The sequence below is a fragment of the Bos grunniens genome, chromosome X (genome assembly GCF_055505025.1).
Source record: "Bos grunniens cultivar Pamir isolate PY7600 chromosome X, Bosgru_T2T1.0, whole genome shotgun sequence".
NCBI lineage: Eukaryota > Metazoa > Chordata > Mammalia > Artiodactyla > Bovidae > Bos > Bos grunniens.
Window position 1 is genome coordinate 132,671,264 of NC_141194.1, and position 25,151 is coordinate 132,696,414.

The 25,151-nt window shown below is 42.3% G+C and overlaps 1 protein-coding gene across 2 annotated transcripts in view; it reads left to right on the forward strand.

Annotated features, from left to right (window-relative positions):
- Positions 1-985: 985 nt before the first annotated feature.
- Positions 986-25,151, forward strand: part of ZDHHC9 (zDHHC palmitoyltransferase 9) — a 29,933-nt gene continuing 5,767 nt past the window's right edge. The window contains exons 1-8 of one of the 2 annotated variants that reach the window (XM_086387966.1): positions 986-1,190; positions 1,536-1,601; positions 2,774-3,074; positions 13,534-13,694; positions 17,629-17,787; positions 22,583-22,720; positions 23,623-23,669; positions 24,425-24,529. In XM_086387966.1, coding sequence (XP_086244092.1) covers positions 2,908-3,074; positions 13,534-13,694; positions 17,629-17,787; positions 22,583-22,720; positions 23,623-23,669; positions 24,425-24,529 — 777 coding nt within the window. In that variant the 5' untranslated portion in view covers positions 986-1,190; positions 1,536-1,601; positions 2,774-2,907. The remainder of the gene's footprint in view (positions 1,191-1,535; positions 1,602-2,773; positions 3,075-13,533; positions 13,695-17,628; positions 17,788-22,582; positions 22,721-23,622; positions 23,670-24,424; positions 24,530-25,151) is intronic. The other variant, XM_086387967.1, reaches the window with a different exon arrangement.

Below are 25,151 nucleotides of genomic sequence, written 5' to 3' on the forward strand. Positions count from 1 at the left end.
TTTGGAAGCCAAGTGCCACACTAGCGGAAACAGACCCAGTATCTTTTAAAGTCTGTTGTAGAATATTGATGCTGTAATTCTCAATTGTTTTCCCTACTCCAATCTTATGCTAAAGGATGCGACTCACTCAGATCAGTAGCAGTGGCTCATTGTGGTAATAACTGCCCTGTCAGAGAGGTGGCAGAAAGATAGAATCAATGTAGTTGGTATGTAGAGTTTCTGCTGCTCCCCTCTGAGCCCCACTCAGCACCTCATTATCATAAGCTCTTCAAATCTAATAGTCATTTACAAGCTTTTGAAGCAATCTTTACTTCATCACCTACCTCAAAGAATTTATGTCCTGTCAGTAGAGTTTCAGCGTCAATTTTTTGTTTACGATACTTCAAAATGATTCTGCCTTCTTGGGGACAGTTATCCCTTTCAAGTTCCTTTTTATATCTGTTTGTTTTGTTCCTAAAGCCAGAGATGCAGGCCAGGGTGACTAGTACAGAGGTGGGATCCCTACCTCGTGAATAGGACTTGGGAGGCAGAGGACTTATTTTTACGCGGGTGCAGAGTGAAATCCCAAGTCGCGATTGATTTCATGTAAGTACGGCTGGAGAGGCCCAAGGAGGATCCAGTTTGGGGTGAGCACCGGGATCTGTGAGCCAGGGTTCCTTCAGCGTCTCATGGTACGTGTGGGGCGGGGGGGGGGGAGGCAGGTCCCCCGTTCCTCCTAGCCCCATTGACACTAAGCTTCATCCCAGTCCCTGCGGAACTATATTAATAGAAAGCGACACTTCACACATCGGTGCTCAGACCCCAAAGGGAGGCTGGCAAAGGCTTGGCAGGTGGGCACGAAGCCGGGAGATGGGTGGGGGAATGGGGCGGAGGCATCGTCGAGTGGCGTTCTGCGCAGCCAATGGTAGCTCGGGGCAGGGGTGGCAGGGGCGGAGGCGCCGAGGCGGATCAGCCAATAGAGGGCTAGCAACTACTGGAACGACCTGGTGACGTGAGGAGCGTTCCATTTGGCCAGCGGTGGGCGGTTGCCACAGCTGGTTTAGGGCCCCGACCATTGGGGCCCCTTGTCAGGAGGAGGCAGCCTCCAGGCTGGGGAGAAGCCGCTGCCACCTCTGGCAGCCGACGCGGTCCCCTGGGACATTGCACTTCCTGGCTTCGGTTCCCGGCCGAGTTCGGTCTCCGGGGTTCAGGTAACAAGGGGGTGGGTGGGGGTGGGGGTCTCCGGGGCTCTGCCGCGTGGTGGGTTGCAGCCCCCTCGGCTGCACCGGGACGCGCGGAGCCTGCTCTGCCCTTCTCGGTTCGGCGATTGCTGAGCCCCTGGCCGGGGGTGACTACACGTGGCGGGGCGTGTGTGTGTACGAGCGTGCGGAGGTGGCGCGCGTCCCATCCTGCCCGGGGCGGTGGTCGGCGGCGTGGCTGAGGCTGGGCGGGCCTCTCGAGGCCGCGCCCGCCGCCCGTCCGGGACTCGGGCCTCGGGCCCCGAGCCGCTGGGCTGGTCGCTGGTTCTCGACGGATTTTGATCTTTGTTCTCCCAGGCCCGGCTCCCCTTCCTGGTCTCTCCTCCCGCTGGGGCGGTTTATCAGGAGAAGATTGTTGTCCAGGTTAGTTTTACACAAAGGAAGTGTTCTCTGCACCTCCGATGCCCCCTCCCCTTTCCCAAGCCTTCCAGCTTCTTTCCCTGCTCAGCTCCTAGTCTCTCTTTGGACCGTTGCCCTCTCCAGCCCAGTTGGTTATTTCTCATCAGTCAGTCGAGCTGCAGGTTTCCGCCTCTTTCTTGCCAGCGTGAGGCATGCGGTATCGGTAAATAGAGGCCACAGCACCACACCTGAGAGGAGAAGGGTGACAGTGGTGAGAAAGGCTGGGCCTGGGGATTCAGGATGCTAAGTGGAGATGGTACTTCTGAAATGTCCCAGAAAGCACCTTTATGACTTTTCTTAACTGCTGCCACCCGCCCCCACTCCCCCACCCCGTTGGGCCCCTCCTCCTCCCAGCCATATCAGAATCTCTCTGGCTTAAGTCAGCCTTTCACCTACAGGTCTGTGATGTGGTTTCATTAAGATTCCCACAAATGTTAGGCTAGACCGGCAAAGTTGGTTCATTTCCCAGCCTCAGGAAGTTAGGAGGGTTTGATTAGGGGAAATCTGTTTTGAGTAAATACAACCTGGGTTTGTGTACAGTGTCCAAAACCTCCTAGCTCTCCCAAAGGATGACTTGTTCCCTGGTGTGATTCAGATTCCAGTGGCTAATTGAAGAAAGATGGTGAAGAAGTGGAGGAGGGGAGGGAATGGCCCTTAAGGATAGAAATTCCATTATTTTTAGAGTCTTCTTCATGATGATTCTACAATAGTATGGTATAGTGGAGAGCGCCCTGGACTGAAAGTCAACAGACCTGTTTTCTTGGCTTAGCTTCATGGCTTTGTGACCCAGAGAAGTGATTTCCCCACTTCAGTCTTCAGTTTACTTATTTCCAAAACAAAGTAATTGGGGCTGTCACCTATAAAACCTCTTCTAGTTCCTAGTTCTGTGATAATCAAATCATCAGTATTATCCTGAAAGTAAAGGGATGTATTTAAGATATACTAGCGTCTTTCTCTTTTTGAGAACCTTTAAGCTTTTCTTCTTTTAGGGGACAAAAACAGATTGGAAATAAACTCTTCCATTTCTTCTCTCAACCCTTGAGGCAGTACTCATCGTTCTGCCTCTGGGAAAGGAAGATTGAACTGCATTTTCTTGTTCTTGCCTCATTTGTTTTTTCTTTTTGTGTTTTTCTTAGGACTAGAAATTGGACTTCTGATGATGTTTGACCCAGTGGCAGCAATAGCATACAACGTGATTTCAAAGCTGGGCTCAGCTTCTGTTTCTTCCCTCTTATAATCACAAACCCATTTTGGACCAGGAATTCCAATCATGTCTGTGATGGTGGTGAGAAAGAAGGTGACACGGAAATGGGAGAAACTCCCAGGCAGGAACACCTTCTGCTGTGATGGCCGCGTCATGATGGCCCGGCAAAAGGGCATCTTCTATTTGACCCTCTTCCTCATCCTGGGGACATGTACACTCTTCTTCGCCTTCGAGTGAGTTTCCATTGAGTACTATTGCCTGATTATGGTTACTTTGGACCCAGGGGAAGAACCTTCTTTCTGGGGAGTTTGTGGCTAGTCCTTGGAAGGTTGTCACTGTCCTCTTGAGCAGTGTCTGTAGATCATGTCAACTGAATTCATTGCTTTGTATGTGCCTCCTTAAAAGACCAAGACGTTTCATAACCAATTTTATGGCACTGATTTGGGGCCACCCCTGGAACACTTAGGAAATAAAAGAATTCATCTTCATTACTCACCTCCCCTTTTCAGTGGTCTCCTTAGGTGGTTAGTGACAGATTGCTTCTTCTCCACCCCTCCTGAGCCTAGGAGCACTCCCTGTGGTCGTAACTCCACCCCATGATACTTACCTATTCTGTTATTCTGGGTCCTATTTCCTTAGGGCTCAGCTCTCAGCTCGCTGTTAAATTGAAAAGCCAACTGAATTGGGAACCTGCAGATTGGTTCCATCCTCAGCTGTGCCACAGTCTAGCTGCCTGTGTGGCACATATGTGCTTATTAAATGTGAGTTGCTCTTTCTTTCAGTCAAAATCACTCAACATAAACAACTCTCTATTCTGTGTGTGCCTGACACCAGCCTTGGAGTTATTTTTTTCTGTGATGTAACAGCCAGTACTAGAGGCAGTTTAAAATCTGTGTCGGTCACTGCTCTAGGGAGGTGACCAGTTGACTACTGTGGCATGACTCCTGGGTATGCTGAGAATGTGGTACATTCCAGGGATGAGAGCAATGCTAATTGGTTTGGGGATTATTATGAGGAAGGCCTTGAAGGAGCCAAGAGATGTGTTTGTAGACCGTGAGCCATACCTAATATGAACCTGCTACAGTTCATGCACTCCAGTGACCTGGAAATGGAACTCCCCTCAGGGGGTGTGGCCATGGGATGAAGGAGGGAGCTTCTTGGCTTGCCTTTGTGGATAATTAAAATGAACTCTGATCTTTGGGGGCTCATTTTTGTCTTTCTTCTGTAATGGCTTCAGGCTTTCCCAGTGCATCAAGAGTGATTTTTGGGGGGCTGGTTTGCCAGACTTTGGGATAAGTGCAAATGGCTTGAGTAACAGCAGGGGAAGGAGAGGGATGTAGTTTATAACAGGGCCAGGAAAGTAAGGTCAGAGGACTTTTTTGTCAAAGGCACTTTTTTTGCTGCTGCTGCTGCTACCAAGTTGTAAAATATTTGGCAAAATTAGACAGGTTGATCATGGCTTCCTAGCTGCTTTCCAGTCAGAGTTTCATGGCTGAGTGTGTGTGTGTATACTTTGTGTGGTACAAGTGAGCGTGTGCAGGCGGGCAGGCGTAACATAACATTTAAAAAAATATTTCCCCACTTCTTACTCTTGTCTCCAAGTTAGCTTTGTTTCTTCCTTGCTTGTTTATGGAAGTGCAGAGCTGAAATCTGCTTTCTGTCATTCTCACTCCTTCCTCTGCTAAATCACTAGCTTTTTTTGCCTCTCTCCCCTCCCCAACTCAGGGTTAAATTTTTGTGGTTGAAACCATTCAAAACAGAGATGAGATTTGTTTCCAGGCCCTGAGCAAGCTGGTAATTCTGGGCCCAGGAACCCTCTGGTTTGACTGGCCAAGGGAACTTGAAATTTGGAGCTACTGGCATTTGGCCCTTTTTGTATCTGGGAGCCAGACAGAGTATGATTTGGATGTGTTCTGTTCGGCCCTGAAGGCCTCTGAAGAAAACTGCCTGTGGGATGAAGCTTATAATTAACCAAGTTACTGTTTGACAGAGGCACATTGGGTTTTCTGGTGAGACGACTTTTCTCCCCGAGTTATTTCTTGTACCTTGCCCTCAGATATGAAGGGTGAGGTTGTTTGTAAACTGCCCTGGGTTCCAGCTGTGTGTGTGGTACAGTAAATAGTTTTGAGGGTAGGGCTGGGTGAGGGAGTAGGAAAGGGGGAAGGGAGAAGGAAGTAAAAGTGTTAGCTGAGAAGTGGAATGGGGAAGTTTCCATCTGACCAAAGGGGAGAGGGCCCCGTCAATGAATCCTTCTTACTAAGAATGGTGGAATCTGTGTTTGTGAGCATGTATGTATGTCTGCATATATGTGTGCACATGCATGCATCTGTCTGTCAAATGCAGACACGTGGGCACTCTAGGTGGCGGCTGCCTTGACCCTAGCCACTGACAGGCTGTACAGAGGATACCAGCCTGCCTCTGAGGAATGAAGTCTCTTTCTGGTGGACCTTTTTCTTTGGGGGTCTATAATTTACTATCTACCACGCGGTGGAGGATAGGGTTTGGGGGCAGAATATGGGCTCCTTTGCTAGTATGAGAACTTACAGAGACCTTAGGAAATCACCTGGTTTAGTCCCCTGCCTTCAGGCAGTTGAGGGTGTCTGAACCAGCAGTGACAAAGGACTGTCTCTTTTCATGTTTAAATTGTATAGGAGCGTAGACTGTACATTCTCCGGCTGCTGCATTTTGGCCTTGAGGAAGAAAGTTCAGATCTTGAGGCACATCTGGACCTACATTTTAGTAACAGAGTCCTGCTTGCAGCAGGTGTGCAGGAATGAGTGAGAGGTGATTTATAACCCCCTGTGGCACAGCCCTGGGTTGGCCAGATGGCTTGAGAAATCTGGTCAGGCGTGTGGGCGCCCCTTGATGAAAAACATGCAGTGTTAGTGGTGTCAGTGGACATCTTTTTATTTTTGGATTTCACTTTTACATGTTTAGATTTCTCAAAGGAGGGTCCTGTGATTTTTCAGTGAACAGACAGTAGGTTAACTACATAAAATGAGAAGAAGTGGTCCATACAGGTGCTCGTTAGCTCTGTGTTGTTAGAAGCGTTTCCAAAGAAGCTGGGTAGCCATCTCTCAGAGCTGCTGTCATAGAGTGAATTCCTGCCCAGGATGGGAAATAGGGCTAGATTATCACTAAGCCTCTTGCAGCTCTGAGAGTCTGAAATTCTATATAACTCTTGTGTCTGTCTGGAAGATTCTAATACACACATAGAAAAGGAGAGGATAGAAGATTACCAGTAGATAGCTGTATTTTAAATGTAATTGTATCTATTGTATCTATAGTAAATGTATTTGAATTTAGAAGCAGAGTATACATTGTACAGTGCTTAAAAAAAGAATTTCCTTGCAAGTAGAGATTATCATACTAAGTGAAGTAAGTCAGAAAGAGAAAGACAAATACCATATGCTATCCCTTATATATGTGGACTCTAAAATGTGACACAAATGAACCTATCTACAAAACAGAAACAGACTCAGGGACATAGAGAAAAGACTTGTGGTTGCCATGGGGGGTGGGGTTAGGGAAGAAATGGAGTGGGAGGTTGGGGTTAGCAGATGTAAGCTATTATATGTAGAATGGATAAACAACAGGGTCCTACTGTATAGCCCAGGGAACTGTATTCAATACCCTGGAATTAATCATAATGGAAAAGAATGTGTATGTAACTGAATCACTTTGCTGTACAGCAGAAATTAATACAACATTATAAATCAGCTATACTTTAATCAAGTGTATTCTAGTTTAAAAAAAGAGGAATTTCCTAATGTATTCTTAGGATGAGGTATTTAGGCAATGTGAGCTTTAAGCGCATGAACCATTCTCCATCCTTTCTGCCCAAACCCTGTCCAGCTTGTGTGATGAACACATAGCCAACAGCTGGGCTAGGAATGTCAGGACACTATAGCAGACTGACACTGACAACCTGTGAACTGTCCAACTACTGAAAGGCTATTGTGGTATTTAGTCAAATTCAACTTTCTGATAAAGCTTGGGGAAAAGACCAAGTGCACTGTGTTCTGAAAGTGGCTTCCTAGCTTTCTCTTTTAACTGTGTGACCAGATCACTACTGGGGTCAAGGTCTCTTGTGGCATGAATGATTGTGTGACTCTTGACCCCTGAAGTAGGAAGGCATTTACTGCTGTGATCAGTGCTTATGCCTCACTGTGCCGTATCTAGCGGATATCGTATCAAGGCATTATCAAACCCTGTTGGACTGACCCTCCTGGGTGCTTCTGATGTACAGAGGAGTCATTGAATTGGATGAACTGAAAAAAGCTTTGTAGCACTGCTTAATAATTGTCCCACTTCTAGCCTATTCAGACTCTACCTCTTTTTCAAGTCCCTTCTTGACTCTTCCTTCGTGAAATTTTTCTAGTAATTTCTGCATTCATAGGACTAATTGTACATACCAGTCATTTAACACATAATTACATGACATTTTTAATATTCTTTAATTCTGTGGATATTACAGTTTGAGTTCTTTCAGGGTCAGGGACTATCCTCTGCATGTGTGTGGCCCCCACAGTGCCTTCTACTTGGCCTTAAGCAGAGTATGTAATCAATAAATGTAGCTGAATTGATACATTCTGGATGCACTTAAGATGTAGCAGTCTTGACTCACAGAATCATAGAATGATAGATCTGAAAGGGGCCTTGGAGACCATGCCCATCCTTTTGCGGGTGACAAAACCAGGTCTACAGAAATGGATTTCAGCAAGGTCAGTCAGCCAGCCAATGCCTTTATACGACACTGCCTTTCATCTCATTGTTACCTTTTGAATACGGAATCCTGAAGACATGCAGATTACTCAAGCTATGCATAGTGCCAAATGCTGGACTGGCATATTCTGGAGTCTTGCTAGCTAGTGTTTGTGTTGCCTTAGTGGATTCTGGGTTACCTTGGCCTCCTTAACTCATGCTCCTAGTGGCTCAGATGGTAAAGCGTCTGCCCGCAATGCTGGAGACCCAGGTTTGATCCCTGGGTTGGGAAGATCCCCTGGAGAAGGAAATGGCAACCCACTCCAGTATTCTTGCCTGGGGGATCCCATGGGCAGAGGACCCTGGTAGCCTACAGTCCATGGGGTCGCAAAGAGTCGGACATGACTGAGCGATTTCACTCACTAGAAAACGAAGACATGTTTGTGCAAAACTGACTGTATTCTAGCATGGCATTCTGGTAGCCTTGCAGGAACAAGGAACCTCTTCCTTTAAATGTGAACTTAGAGAGTAAGCTTTTGAGTTACAAGGGATCATCACCCCTGTTGCTGCTCCTAGTCCCTGCTTCCAAGATGAGGACAGCTCTGAGAAAAATTAGGTAATGTGTGCTCCTTACCATGTTAGTGGGTGATGGTGATGAAAGGGGCACCGTGTCCCCATGTCAGACAGAAGGGAAAAGGCAGTCTGATAACAAAGTTACCGGGTTTGAGGAGACACAGGGCTAGGTAGACCAAGGCCAAACTCTGACATGGAGGGGTATCCCTGTCTATAGGACAAAGTCCAGGTCCCTGAATTCCTTAGGTGAGATTAGGAAGAAGAAAAAATGACTTTATCATGATCTCTAATCAAGAGAGTATTCTCTGAAGAATTGCCCTGTGGAGGTTCAGTCTTGTGCAGATAAGCACAAGCCCTATTCTGTGACTCTGCCAACCAAAGACAGTTTTAGAAAGGCATAGTTGCCTCTTTGATATCAATCTCTTACAGTACTTAGCTAAACTCAACTTCCTGATAAAGCATGTCCCCTGGAGAAGGATTGGGCTATGTCTCCTGAACAATGTGTTTCCCTTTACCAATTATTTATGCTTCTGTCATTCAGAATTCATCTGTGTATTTTCAGCCTTTACTACCTTTTGTGGTGGTGAGGTAGGTTCACACCGTCAGTCTCCACTGAACGTATCTCCCATCTTTTGAGAATGTCTTAGTTGAGTATAATGATCGTCTGCTTTGGGAAAAGTGAACACAAAGGACAGGGGTGTCCCAAGCATGCTGACAATAGTTGAGATGCTTATTGAGGGAAAGGAGTCTTAAATCTTCCTCCTCAGAGATGCCAGAGCTGGTATTGTGTTTAACAACAAAAAAGACACTTTATGCCTCCTCTTGCAGTAGCAAGAGGCTAATGAATTCAGGGTAATGAGGAAGATGTGTCTGGAATGGAAAGGAAGAGGCAAGAAAGAACTCATGATGATGATTAGATAAGGCCAGTTAAAGGAGGGCCTCAGAATACTGGCCTGAGGAGGTAGAGTCTTAATATAATAGATAGCAGGGAACTGTTCTAAGTTCTTGATCAGGAACATATTATAGTTGAAATTTGTTACTTGTTATTTTTGAAATTGGTTATATTTGTAACAATTGAAATGTGAAATGTATTGTTACAACTGAAATTTGGGAACTACTTAACAGGTTTGCTTCTATAGAGATTTTGGCCTTCCTCAGTGAGAGGATGGCTCATTGCCTCAGAATTGAAAATGTCCTTGTTTGTTTAATTTTCCTATTGCTGCTGGAGCAAAACAGGGTTATACATTTTCAAAACTCTGACCTTCACATAGCAGTAAATCTTGAAGCCGATATTAAATTATGTTTTTAGTGTCCATGGAAACTTTGTCCCTCACGCAAACTCTGAATGTCATCAGCAAGAATGTTGAACTGGTCCTATGGGTGGTTCTACATGTTTACTATGCTCTAGAGATAGGATCAGAGAAGACAATGGCACCCCACTCCAGCACTCTTGCCTGGAAAATCCCATGGACAGAGGAGCCTGGTGGGCTGCAGTTCATGAGGTCGCTAAGAGTCGGACACGACTGAGCGACTTCACTTTCACTTTTGACTTTCATGCATTGGAGAAGGAAATGGCAACCCACTCCATTGTTCTTGCCTGGAGAATCCCAGGGACTGGGGAGCCTCGTGGGCTGCCGTCTATGGGGTGGCACAGAGTCGGACACGACTGAAGTGACTTAGCAGCAGCAGCAGCAGCAGCAGAGATAGGACGTATGTATAAGGACAGATGGCGGTCCCTGTCAGGGAGGACTTACAGCAAAGGCTTATTTCTGTTATGTGGGCTCAAGGGCCATTGTGGAGCTCTAATCCTTGGCCCTTCCTGCTGTGCCAAGCTTCCTTAAAGCCACCCTTAATGACTGCTATGGGAGCAGTTTCAAACAGCCCCCAGATTCCCAAGAGAGCTCTTCTCTGACCACTTACAGTCCTTAGAGTCTGACTCACCATCCGTACACTTGATTATTGGTCTTATCTTATTTAGCTGTTTCATATGTTAGTTATGTTTCTCCAACAAAATTAAGTTCCATTTCTCTTGTTCTTCATTTGTGAGACCCATAAATACTTGTTGGCTGATTGTGCTGATAAAAGAACAACAGCAGAAAACATAGCAAGAAAGCTAGTAGGGAGACAGAATCAGAGCACAGAACACTAGTGCACACTGCTGGTCTGAGGCAGCCCTGTCGTGGGAACTGTCTGGTTTCTTACCACTTCCACTCATGAATCTCTTTTGAAGTTTTTTGTGTGAATTGAAGTCTATGTCATTATGATTGTCCTTCCAATGAACTCTGGTGTGCTAGAGATGGGGGATGGGATATGGCACACCAGCCCAGCCTGGCACTGCTGGTTACTGCTGGTCAGTACCATCATGTGGCCCATGAGACATGTGGGAGTCCTGTCATGTAGTCCAGCTGTGGAAGCCTGAAGCTGATCAAGAGGTTGAAAGAAGATGGCTTAAAGTGATGATGTCTCTGCAGGTGGCAGAAATGGAGATTTGGTGGGGACATAGTTGCATTTATAAAATTCACAAGGGAGAAAAGTCACTTCTAACTGCCTGGTATTCTGAAGACAAAGGAGAGTTCTGTTTCAAGAAGTGTATGGATATCATTATTCATATCAATATAGATAGAAAGTACCACAGGGTTTCAAAGATAGTTTATATTTGTAGATGATAGATCCAGTCTTTCTCTAGGACAAATTAGTGATGTTTGAGGATACTCCTGACTTTTGAGGTTGATACTGGGAATTACCACCAAATCTTTGCATAGCTTCTTCTTATTTAAGAGAAATCGCTAGCTTACTGCAATTATGAGGCTAACCCAGGTGGATATTAAAGGCAGACAGATGGGTTGTAGTTTGCAGTGGTCTTAGCCTCTGGCTTTCTTATTTCCTCTTATTCTGGGTAGAAAGGCCTCCTGGTCCCACATCTGCCTTCCCAGCCACACCCACTCACTAGTGACAACTGGCTGCCAGTAGCCTTGTCTCCGAAGAACAATACAATGGGCCTGTTGTGTACTTGTTGACACACAGAGTGGATTGTTTTAGCAGGTGCAGAAGATATTCTGTGTGGAGATTACAGAGACCTTTATCCTTGATGGTGAAGCGTAATTCAAATCTAAGTTGTCCTTTGTCCGGTCAACAAGCAGGTGTTGAAATGAGACTTTAGTTAAGCTCAGTCCTTCAGGGCGTGGGGGCATCATTAATGTGTATGTTTGTGTTCTACTCTCTCTGTATCTTTTCCCTCGAATAAAACAGTTTTAAACTCCCTTTGGTGGCCAATCAGATGGCTCTGATTTTTCTAAGGCTTTTCATTGGCAATGATACACCCAGGGCAGTCTGAATTCTGGAGATGTCACTTCTTTGTTTTCAAGAGTGATTTTAGGGATGGGCAGTGATGAGGAAGATGGCTATTTTCTGCCAGTGTGGTAATTTCATTTGGCTTGTCTCAGAGATGGAGCCTTGTGTTTCTCCTATGTCCTTTTGGGTCCCTGATGAGTGCAGGTGACTTTTCTGAATTCATTTCTTGATTATCTGTACCAGTGAAGGGGAGCAGTGGAAAAGAGGGTAATCCGCAAGCTCGTGCTATGCAAGGACCTTCATTACCCTGAACTCAGTTAGCCAGACCCTACCCTTGGATTTTAGGAGAAGGAAGAAAATCATACAAAAGCAAGCTGAGAGCAAGGATTTTGTTAAAAAACAAACAAGCAGGCAAGCAAACAAAAAGCCGCAGAAATCATTTGCAAATTCACTCCGTATGTTCACCTTCATGGCAAATTGCTCAGCCAAGCAGTACGGTTGGTTCCCACGCGCCATGCAGTTGAGTGTGTGGCAGGGAGGCAGGAGAAGGATCTCATGGGGATTGTTCCAAACATGCAGCGAAGGTACAGCCTGGGGTTAAAGGTCTGCTCCGAGTGGACAGCGGCATGCTTAATCCCCATGCTGATGAGGTAAGCCTTTTTCCTAGCTTATTCTCTTCACTCTCCCTCTGGTCCTTGTTCATCTACTTATAGTCAGCTTCCAAGACAAGATTTCTGTGTTGAAGGAGGAAATATGCATCAGGAGAAGGAGAATAAAAAATAGGTCAGTGATAACTCTCATCACATATTCCCATTTATTTGGTTTGATATTCAGTTCAACTGGACAAGTATTTGTTGATAGCTTCTTTGTTCCCATACTTGTATTAGGCTCAGGGAGATAGAGATCCATGATGATAATGCTAATAGCTGACATTTACTTAGCATTTACTATGTGTCAAGGGCAGTTCTAAGCATTTTATTTATATTCATGCATTTGAGCCACACAACCACCCTATGAAATACTACTATTATCATCTTCATTTCATAGATAAGGAGACAGAAGTTAACTCAGTTACCACAACTATGAGCTGGTAGAGCTCAAACCCAGGCGTTCCCACTCCTAAAAGGCAAAGTTCTTGCTCTTCGGAAGTTTAACTGGGAGAGATGAAGTCAACGTAGCGAAAAACAGTGCAGTTTAGGATAGGCCTTTGGAAGAGGCAAGACCTCACTAAATCCCAGATTCTTTAGCTATCACAGATGTAGTGTGAGAAGTAGATGCTACAGTGCGTCTGAAGAGCCAAGTGCATATGGTGTGTCCTCAATAAATTGTGGTTGTAATGATGACAGTGATGGCATTGATGCATTGATGGCTTTGGATCTGAAAGGCCAGTAGAGCTGGGATATCCAGAGAGGGAGAGGAATGGCCTTCCAGGTGAGTTAAGGGAACAGAGGGAAGAAATATGATATTGAGAAGGGGTGCTAAAGAGATACAGTTTTCTTATTTACTTGCTTATGGTCACTGGTCACCTACTGGCTGAGCTAATTGAGGAAGGTAGAGGAGTAAGTGGATGTTGCAGAGTCAGGCAGCATCTCTGAAGCTTTTCAGTGGCCTTTGAACACACTGGACACACCACCTGTTTGACACTGGGACTCTGCTTCATAGCTGGTCCTCATCTTTTCTTCCCTCTCCTTGGGCTCAGGCCCAATGTCAGATGAGTGAGTACGAAAAACTCTAGACATTCCCAGAGTGAAAGCAACCTGTGGTGCTTACAATCCAGGCTCAGTTACGTCCCAGACCTTAACAGGTATGAGCCTTTGCTGAAGTGCATAGGAAATGTGGCTCCCAGCAGGCTGATGGAAGGGACTGGGCTTGGGGGTATTGGAGGTCCCTTAGACTGTCTCCTGTATATTATAGGTAGCATCAATCAGTGATGTATTTGTTGAGCTCCTAGTATGTGCAGAACCATGTGTTAGGAGGTTTTGGTAATTTGAGAAAAGCAAAAAATATGTCCCTGCCCTTGAAGTACTGTGATTTTGTTGTGGAGACCAGAGTGACACACTGGTAGTAATTCGAGGTCAGTACTGCGTAGGAATAACTAAGTGTTCAATTGTCTGCTTTCTTCAGATGCCGCTACCTGGCTGTTCAGCTGTCTCCTGCCATCCCTGTGTTCGCTGCCGTGCTGTTCCTTTTCTCCATGGCTACCCTGCTGAGGACCAGCTTCAGTGATCCTGGAGTCATCCCTCGGGCCCTACCAGATGAAGCAGCCTTCATAGAAATGGAGATAGGTGGGTTTTCTGACCAGCTGGCAAGATGCTGTACAATGAGTGGCTTTGATTGGTAAGGGAGTGGAATCATGGTTATAGTTGCAGATTAATACTCACTTCCAGCCTTTTCCCCCAGGGATCCTGAATCTGAGATTGTTACCACTCAGTAAAGAATGTGAACTTCATTCTTCCCTCTTTTGGGTTGCATTTCAGGAAAGATTTCTTACCAAGGTCCTGCTACACTGTTTCCAAGAGGATTTTTTTTTAATTAAGAAAATAAAAACTTTTGGAGGGTCATCGATTCATTTGATTTTTTTAAATGAAAACTATAAACCTCTTCATAAAAATATTTTTATATGCATCACACATATACAATTTTTTAATATTTATTTTTATTTATTTTATTTGGCTGCACTGGGTCTTAGTTGTGGCACATGGGATTTTTGTTGGGGCGTGCAAGATCTTTTTAGTTTTCGGCATGTAGGATCTAGTTCCCTGACCAGGAATTGAACCTGGGCCCCCTGCATTGGGAGCTCAGAGTCCTAACTGCTGGACCACCAGGGAAGTCCCTGGATATAATTTCAGGACTTCATAGGTCTTTTGAAGCACTTGCATGGGTTTCTAACTAAGAATTCCTGCTTTAGGGAAACACAGGATGAAAGAGGACACTTATGGTACCAGGAACCATTGAGAATTCTAGGAATGGTAAAGGAAGTAGTTACAAGCTCATCACAGTGCAGTCTGCAGCTCAGGGTGGGGCTCTTTGGGACAGAGATGAAGTGCTGTACTAACCAGGAGCCAGCCAGGGTGCCCTCATGAATTGAAGCAGAACATTCCAGAACTCGAGGAGGGGATATCCTAGGAGCTCACACGGCAAAAGAAGGCTCTGATGCCAGTACTCCGAGAGACTGGGAGCCCACCGGATCCAATAGCAGTCGGTGCCTGCCTAAGTTATTCTCAAGTCTGATACTCAAGCAGCTAGAGTCAGCATCCAAGTCATGTAGAGTAGAAGAAAGGGACCCAGGACTTCTAAGAGTAAAGCTGTGCCAGTGGAGCACCGACCCGTGGTTAGCCTTTAGTTTCTTCAGGTGCTTTGTTATTGTTGCTTGTTTGTTGGGATTTTATTAATAATATTATTATTTTATTTAATTAGAAAGATACAAACATGTTAGAGTTCTAATAGGTATTATATTGCATTTACATCTTATTTTTGAGAGAATTTATATTTGTATAAATATTATATGCCTCTCCAAGAGGATAGTATATTTTTCTGTATTTTCAGACTGAATTTTGTACCCTTTGATACAATTTTTATCATTTTTAATATAATTTCTGTACTTCTCATCCTGAGTTTATTCCTAATGTTTATATGCATGCTGCTGTCAAGGAAATGTTTTCTCCCAGTTCTAGTTGGTTTCTTTTTCCCCCCAGTTTTATTGAGATATAATTGACATGTGACATTGTGTAAGTTTAAGATGTACAGTGTTTTGATTTGATATTCTTGCTTTGAAAGCTTCCAGCTTTTGTATTTCTTTTGTTTATTTAACTGTGGTTATTTTGCTTCCTAGTGGATTTCTTTTCAAAAAATTTCAGCCTGTTTAGTTGTGCTAAGGGGACACATGTTTGTGCACATCTGAGCTCAGACTACTTAGGGACGCAGTGAGGGTGGGAGTTGTGGGAAGGAAGCAGAGGTGGGGCTTGTTGCCACAGCTGGAGTTGGGGAAGACCTGGGCTAGTTAGCAGCAAGATAGGAAGGGACAGCTGTGAGTGTAGCCTTTGCTCTCTCTGGGTTATTCTTTCATCATCCTCTTTCCATTCACATATGGAGAAACTGAAGGTCAAGGCAGTGCTTTGACGTGATCTTTCCTCTCACAGCAGACGGTTAGCAAGGTTAGCTCTGTTTTGCCAGATTGCTGGGCCCAGGGCCCAGTCTTGAGCTGTCAGGTTGTTACCTCTGCATTTAGCACGTTTCTCTCAATAGTAGAGTGTATTCTTGAGTTCATACATATGTTTATGTTAACAAGTTTTTGTCAACTTGCATTTGGCCCTGTACTAGGCATGCTGTGGGTGGGGGCTGGGTAGGGGAGAGAAGACGACATGTGGCTCCCTTGCATAGTAGCCCGCCTCATGGGGAGGGTGAGCCATGCACTATCTCCCAGGTGCCTTCATGCAAAGCACATGCAGAAGAAGGTTAAGGTGACGTGCTGGTACTTATTATCATCCTCTAATGAATAGCTCTCCCCATTCTTTTAAGACTTATGTCACACTGTTATTGTTTGATTTCACAGCATCCACCCCACTCTGCAAAAAAAGGAAAAAAGTTCCATATGGCAGATATTTTTAAAATCAAAGTGAATTGAAAAAAATCTGTTTTTAGAATTATCCTGCACAGCAAGGGTGCAATGAGACAAGCACTCTCACATGCTACAGATGGGCGGGCATTAAATTGATACAATCTGTCTGGGAGGCAGTTTGGCAATAAGTGACATGGGCTTTAAGGGTTCTTACCCTTTGACTCAGTCATTTCACTTCTCTCAGGATTAGCTAAAGGAAATAAATCTGGGATGTACTCAAATAATCGTAGAAGGATTTTTAATGCATCATTTTTTTCTTTTTCCTAGCTATTTTAATGACAGCAACTTAATATATTACTGCCCAGACTTCAACATGTTTTCCTTTTTTTCTTTATGATTTAGCAATAAATTTTAACACATAAACATATTCTTGAGGAAAAGGAGGAGATTGTGATTAGGGTGGAGATCAAAGGGAACAAGCTTTATCTTTAATGTTTTAAGTTTTTGCATACACATCATTTAAATAGCAAAATTCCAGAGACAGCTTAAATACCCGATAACATGGATTGGTTAAAATAATTGCAGTACATGCATATGATACAATATAGATAATGATGTTTTCAGAAAAAAACAATTAACAACTGTGGAAAAAAAATGCCTGTTGTATAATGTTAAGTGAAAAATACAAAGTATAAAATTGTATCTATAATATAATCTCAAATTTAAAAAATTATGAATGTTTGTTTATCTGTTGAATAGAGGGAAATACACCAAAATGCATAAATATCCCTGAGTTGAGAGATTGTCAGTGGTTTTTCTTATCTCCTATTCGTATTTTCTGTTTTTTCAAATTTTTTTGCAATAAGCATGTATCACTTATTTTTAAATGATTGTTTTTCTGATTCTAAATGTTGCCAGTTTTTTCATGCATATATTTACTTTTGCAAGATAAAATCCTTTATACCTGTTTCTTTTTAGCATACATTTTCATTTTTCAGTATGTTGTGAACATTTTCCTGTATCATTTAAAATGCACGCATCATTTAAAATGGCTACATAATATTTCACCCCATGTGTGTATCATAATTTACTTAACCGATCTCCTACTATGATATTGAGGTTATTTTCAGTCTTTCACTATTAAAAGGGACTTCTGTGACAAATATCCTGCTTTAACATCTTTTGTACATCTCTTTGTAATTTAGTAAGTTCCTAGAAGTTGAATTGCTGGGTCAAAAGTATACACATTTAAAATTTTGGTAGTCACTGCCATATTGCTTACTGGTACCTCCTCCCCATCCTTGCCAACACTGGGTATTTTTCTTTCTAATATTTGTTAATATAGAAAGTGGAAATGGTAACTTTGTGTTAATTTTTTATTTCTTTGGTTATAGGTAAAGTTGAATGTTTTCATTTCATATATTTTTTAGCCATTTTTATTTCTTCTTATATGAATGTTTTTCTTTGTTATCAGCCAAAAAGCTTGAAGAAACACTTTTTTACGTGTAAACAAAATAATTGAATGGCACTCAGTGGAGTTTTGGAAAGATACCCTTGTGATGTTGAGAGTCTAGTCTGGAGATGATAGTGGGCCTAGGGAACCTTTGATTATTCTCATTGCTCTTGGAGAGGTGGTATTAACTGTCTTTACTGATCTACAGAAGCTACCAATGGTGCGGTGCCCCAAGGCCAGCGACCACCCCCTCGTATCAAGAATTTCCAGATAAACAACCAGATTGTGAAACTGAAATACTGTTATACATGCAAGATCTTCCGGCCTCCCCGGGCCTCTCATTGCAGCATCTGTGACAACTGTGTGGGTGAGTGAAACTAAAGGGGCTTTGCCTGGGGGAAAGGCTGACTTGAAGAGGATCAGAGTGATTTTTCTCAGGAAAAATCAGTGGGGATGGGAAAATAGATTTAGATAGAAAATGAGCTAGATTTAGTTAAGAAACTTCAGATAGGAAACAAGCTTCTGAACAGTTGTAAATCAACTGTACTTCTGTAGATCAGATCATAATTTAAATATCCTCTAGTCTAAAAATTAAAAAAAAAAACCTCTTGTAAATGAAGAGATGAACTTTACCTGTTTTTCAAATCTGAATTTTCCTCTGCTGAATCTGTTTCAAGTGGAAGCCACCTTGCAAAGGGGGAGGAGAATCCTAGTCCACTGGAGGGCAGCATCGAGGAAGGAAGGGCTAAATAAGAAGTGGTGTTCCCAAGAAGAAAAAAGTTGCTAGCACTTATTGAATTTCTCATATATATTAGGCACTGTGCTAAGTGCTTTCTCTTTCTCTCATTTAAGACTTATAAAAACACCATAAGATATATATTATTCCCATTGTACAGATGAGGAAACAGATGAAGCACCTTTGTGTAGGTTCGTATGAAGCTGGAAAGGGTCTAATTCCAAAATCCTCATTTGTTCTTTCTCTGCTTCTGCTTCAAGTGTGGCAGGTGTATGTGTACATAATACAGGGGTCCGTGCTTCTATTTGCATATATATGTGACTTAGTTGTAATCACTGCCTAGTGTATGCTGAGCCCTGGAAAAGATCAAAAACAGACAGTAAATACGTCTGTTGAAAGGCAGATGTATGCTGTTCCTTATATTATCGATAGGCATTCTTCCAGCATTCTTTGTATATGCCATGGAGTATGCCTGAGTACATTGCTTTCCTCTTATTAGCCAATTCTTTTTAGTTTAAGGGTGGGAAGATGTATCTTACTTTAAATGGTAAAAGCTATATGTAGATAGGATTTTTATAAATTGAAACATTTTAAGTGAACCAGGAAACATGATATTTCAAGAAAGTCTGATGTGACAGTTTTCAGAAAGAATTTCCTCTCCTTATTAATATTCTTAAACATAAAGAACTCATGCAAGTTGATTTTTTAAAGAAGAAGCCCTAATATTTCAGTAGAAATATGGACAGCAGATAAAACAGGAAATGCATTTACTTAGTTAACATGAAAAAAATGTTCATCTCTACTCAACATCAAAGAAAAAAATTAAACCAAGATCTTTTTAAATCTAGAAATTCAGCAAGGAAAACTTGATAATGCTTCATCCTATACTAGTGAGAGTATACATTGGAATGAACTTTTTGGAAGGCAACCTAGTAAGATTCATGCCTTGGAACATGTATACTCTGTGATGCCACTAACTTGCTTTCTAGGGATCTATCCCAAGAAAGTAATTAGGGATATGGTAAAAGATTTAGGTATGCACATATTTACCTCCAGATTATTATAATAATGAAAAATTGGAAAGAACCTTATTGTTCACCAGTAGATAGATGGTCAAATAAATTGTGGGACATTCATGCAGTAGACTTCTGTCTATGGGAAAAGCTCATCCTAGAGAGTGGAATGAAATAAAATAGAAGATAGGCTACATTTATAGTGCAATCTCAGTTACCCATTGAAAAAAATATAAGTATGTATAAAGAATTATGCATGGAAGTACTCCAGAATGCTTATTGTCTATTATCTATAGGTTGTGGGGTTATAAGGGATTTTGTTTCCCTCATTAGAAAAAAAATTTCAAGTTTTCTACAATGAGCATGTACTAGTTGTATTATTAGAAAAAAGTGTGATTTTAATATAATAAAAATATATCTGTATAAATATATATTTTCCAATGTTTTTTATATGGTGGGTTTGTTTAAAGTAAGGCTATCTTCATTCCTTTTTCTGAAAAGATATTGCAACCCTTTAACTAGGAGATGCACCATTCTTAACACTTATTTTTTTGACTAGTACACAGCTCATTGTGCTTTAAAAATGATGTATTTTATTCTTTGTGGGTTTTTTTGATTCATTAAAATAATACACATTCATTATAGAAAAGATGGAAAGTACAGGTATAAATAAAACTTAATACCAAGCTCATTCTCCATTTTGTTGTATTTCCTTCTAGTCTTTCTCTTGTTTATAAAATTGGATCATACATGATAGAGTTTTTAGTCCTGCCTTTGTATATGTACTTAATGTGTATATAACTTAATGTTATATCCTGAGCATTTTTCTACATCTTTAATAAATGTTTTTTTAATATATTATTGTTATTATTTTGACCTCACTGCATGGCCTGTGGGATCTTAGTTCCCCGACTAGGGACCGAACCCACATCCCTGCATTGGAAGGCAGTGTCTTTACCACTGGACTGCCAGGGAAGTCCCAGAATATGTTATTTTAATGACTGCATAATCTACCATATGACTATATTCTAGTTTATTTAGGCAATCTGCTATCAGTATATATTATTCACAATCCTATTTCATTCATTATTATAACACATTAATCAAAATTATTAAGTTTAGGGATGTGGTGAAATTGGAACCTTCATACTTTTCTGGTGGGAATTGTAAAATGGTGCTGCCACTGTGAATACTACTTTGGCAGTTCTTCAAAAAGTTAAAATTATATGGCTCAGCAATTCCACTCCTGGATATATACCTGTATTAGTGTGCTTGGGCTGCCATAACAGAATACCACAGACTGAGTAACTTAAATAACAGAAAATAATTCCGTCATAGTGCTGGGTGTTAGTGGTCCAAAATCACAGAGCCAACTGGGTGGATTTCTGGTGAGGATTGCAGGTGGCCACCTTCTGGCTGTGTCCTCATCTGGCCTTTTCTCTGTGCTCGCATACTTCTGGTGTCACTTCCTTTTCTTATAAGGCTACCAGTCGTATTGGATTAGGGCCCCACCCTTATGATCTCATTTAACTTTAGTTATCTCCTTAGAGGACATATCTCCAAATATAGTCATATTGGGGCTTAGGGCTTCAACATATAAATTTTAGGGAGGAGGGAGATGACACAATTCTGTCCATAGCAATACCAAAAAGAACTGAAAAACAGAAACTCAAACATATTTGTACATCAGTGTTCACAATAGCCAAAAGATGGAGGCAATCCAAGTGTCCCTCAACAAATGAACAGATAAGCAAAAATGTGGTATAGCTATACAATGGAATATTTTTCAGTCATAAGGAGGAATGAAGTGCTGATACATGCTACAACATGGATGAGTCTTGAAAACATGCTGGGTGAGAGAAGTCAGACGCAAAAGGCCATATATTGTATGATTCCACTTAAGTGAGATATCTAGAATAAGCAAATTCATAGAGATAGAAAGAAGATTAGAGGTTACCAGGGGCTGGGAGAAGGGGAAAATGGAAAGTTACTACTTAATGAGTACAGAGTTTCTGTTTAGGAGTGATGAAAATTTTTGGAAATAAGTATTTGTGATGGTTGCACAACACTGTAAATGTAATTAATGCCAGTGAATTTTACACTTAAAATTGGTTAAAATGGAAAATTGTATGTTTTATATATTTTACCACAATAAAAAATTTAATGAAAAAGTATTGACCCTAAATTTCTGTGCCCTTCTCTATTTCCTTGTAAAAAATTACTGAAAATGGATTTATTCTGCCAAAGGGATGTGGACATTATTAAGGCTCTTGATACATGTGCCCAAATTGCTTTCCAGAAAGGTTCTCTCAATTTGTAGTTCCACAAACAGTATATTATACATTTTACCCTGTTCTCACTAGCGTTGAATATTATTTTATATAACCTTATTTTGATAGGCAAAAACTTTCTTATTGTTGTATTAGTATTGCACTGGCTTATTAATGAATCAGAAGAGTAAATATATGTTTATGTGGTATTATTAACTGTTTTGCTTTTTGACTATTTTCTTGAAGGAGTATTTGTATTTAATAATTGATTTATAAGGACTTTTAATACACTAAGTTTCAAAATTCAAATATATTCCTGTTGGGTTTTATTCCTCTTTAATTTTCCTGATAGTATTTTTAACATATAGGAAATATTTTTTAAAGTGTATGAAGTCAAATAATTTCTTTGTCATCTGTGTTTTTTTCCATTACTTTTATGCTTAGAAAACCCTTCTCCATTCAGGAGACAAATGTTCACCTAGTATTTTTGGTTATTTTACGGTTTCACTTTGTTTTTACATTTAACTCTTTAATTCATCTGGAATTACTTTTGATAAATAGTGTGAGGAAAAAAGATTGAACCTTATTTTCAGTCAAGTAACCAATTGTTTATGGAATGATACTGCCTTTCACCACTGGTTTTGTAGCACTGCTTTTCCCAGACATCTATTCTATTTCTGGGCTATTTCCATTCCATTAAGCTATGCCACACTGTTGAAGGTGTATAATTTTTTACTAACTGGAGTTTAAGAAAAACCACACTACTCATTTTTCAAAATTTCCTTGGCTATTTATACCGATTTATTCTTCCTGCACTTAGTAGACTCACGTACCAAGACTTTTCTTTGGAAAAACAAGCTCTGTGCTGTTAACTGACGGTGAGACAGATCACTTAACCCCTCAGTATCCCAGTTTCCTTATCTGTAAAATGGAGAAAAGAACATCTTCTTTTGCCTAATTTCCAGGGTGATTGTGGGGATCGAAGGAGATGGCTGTGAAAACATTGCAAAAAGTAAAAACCAGTATTTTTTACAGTTGCAGTACACAAGGATCCTAGGGGTCTGGGAATTAGGTATGAAGTGGATGGTAGGGTTGTGCTTCATCTTGGAGGCTTTGGTGCTGGACTCTCTCTTTCTCCCACAGAACGCTTCGACCATCACTGCCCCTGGGTGGGGAATTGTGTTGGAAAGAGGAACTACCGCTACTTCTACCTCTTCATCCTGTCTCTCTCCCTCCTCACGATCTATGTCTTCGCCTTCAACATCGTCTATGTGGCCCTCAGTGAGTATACAGGGCAGTGTCTGTTGGTGGAAGGGTGGGTGGGGGGAGAAGACTTGAAGACAGCTTAGGGGAGTGGTTCCATATCCTGGGGGGACTTTCCCATTGCAAAGGCACCTTAGGACCAGTTAGAAGTGAGCACCACTGTCTGCTCCTGAGCAGAGCTCCAAACCTCAGGATTTACTGAGCATGTCGGCCTTCTCAGTGGCCCTCTGCTGGGGATCAGGACCATAATTACTGGTTTGTCCCTAGAGCACCTGGCATGTCCCAGGTGATCTCAAAGGTTGGGGATGTACTTTTGGTGTATGTGTCCTCTCTTCTGCCTCATAAGACCTGCTTGGTGCGAGGTGGTAGAAGGGGTTATACCAGAGAAATGTTTTTAGTGGCTCATGGTCTGCTTCAGAAGATAGAAAACACACACTTGTGCACGTGCACACACCCCCACACATCCAGCAACCCAAGAACAGACAGGATGTGAAGTTACAGGAGTGGTCTTCCTCAGGGTAGCTCCCTGGGAAGAGATGAGTTCTGAGCTGGGTTTTGAACAGTGGAGAGATATAGATTGGTGAAAACAGAGGATTTTTCTTGGATATCTGGTTTCTTTCACCTATGAATGCATTTTCCCCCTCCATGCCCATAGCTGGAGGTTAGGGAGAAGGGAGGGGAGCCAGATGCTGGGCTTGTGGCTGACTCTCTAGTCGTGTTGGGTCCTGCATTGGAAAGGTGAACCCTTTAGTCAAGAAAGCACCAGCTTGCAGGTGAGTCCCTTACCTGAATGAGGGCTTATATCTTGCCAGCTTGTAACAAGGATAGGGAGGGAAGAAGGTGAGTAGGCACTAGAGTATGTGGGTATTTTTTACTGAAGTTACTAATCTTTCTTTCTACTCCTCCTCCCAATTTCACAGAATCCTTGAAAATTGGCTTCCTGGAGACATTGAAAGAAACTCCTGGAACATATCCTCCCCTGGCAGTAGGTCCCTGTGCAGCCCTCTTAAACTACTTTTCAGCGTGCTTTCTGTCTGCAGTTCTCCACCATCTCATTTTTCAGACGTCAGAGAGTGCCAATGTCTAAAATTGAAAAATGTAGTCTTAGTGGTAGCAACCAGAATGGAAAATGGCTGGGGCTTAAAGGGAGGTCTTTTTTCACCCTTGTCTCCACTGCTTCCCTCCCAAGTCCTTCTGATCCCAGGCTCAGCTGTGCCTTCTCTAGTGGGCTGTACTTTGCTCTCAATAGACCTCTTGTGTCACTAGAAGTCCCACCTTCCTGTTACAGCTAAGGCTTATTTTGTACAGCAGTTACATTTCTGAGAAGGAGATTCAATTGGGATTTCTAGAAATCACATTCTGGTTTTTTTCCCACCAATTTTTTTGTTTATAGAGTTTGTTTTCCAGTGGCAGAGATGACCATCATTGTTTTGCTTTGGACCCCTCCTAAATGTCCCTTTCAAAGAGCCAATGATGAATAAACAGACAAACGTCTAAATACACTAAATCTGTTAGAGAGCTCCTTGTAGTGTATAAACAGGAGTCTGTTACTTTTCGTGAGGGATAGAGCCAGTGAGTTTAGAATTCATCCATTGTTATAAATGGATATATATTTGTGATGTATGTTCCAAGGGCTAAAGATGGTGTTATTGGTGCCATGAGCATGGGCCAAGGCATTAAGTCCCCTGGTGTGGCTTCTTCAACATTCCTTAACAGCACCTCACTGTTCTAGAAGTACTCATTTGCTTCTTCACGCTCTGGTCCGTCGTGGGACTGACTGGATTCCACACTTTCCTTGTGGCCCTCAACCAGACAACCAATGAAGACGTGAGTCAGCTTTTCCTCTCCTCATCACATATGCTTGTACCAAAAGCCTATTCTCTAATTACCTGCTAGAGAACTGTCTCCAGGGCCTGGGAGGTTGAGGCAGGCAGAAGCCAGGTGTGGGAGATGGTTAAACCAGGTGTGTAGAAGAACAAGCAGACTGCTTTGTTTGGAGCTGAATGCCTATAGGGAATGAGGAAGAAGAGGTTGAATGGTTGGGTGGGCACAAGGTCTTCAAACGTTCATACGTCCTTAAAAGTTAACTAACTGGGTTTGGAATGGAGAGGGATAGTTGCATTGAATTACATCCTTGCTTTTAAAAAGTTACTGATTAATCCATATTTACTGTAGAAAATCAGAAACTACAGATAAACAAAAAATAGCTAATAAGTCCCTGTAATTTTACCTCCTGCTGCTGCTAAGTTGCTTCAGTCGTGTCTGACTCTGTGCGACCCCATAGACGGCAGCCCACCAGGCTCCTCTGTCCCTGGGATTCTCCAGGCAAGAACACTGGAGTGGGTTGCCATTTCCTTCTCCAATGCATGAAAGTGAAAAGTGAAAGTGAAGTTGCTCAGTCGTGTCCGACTCTTAGCGACCCCATGGACTGCAGCCTACCAGGCTCTTC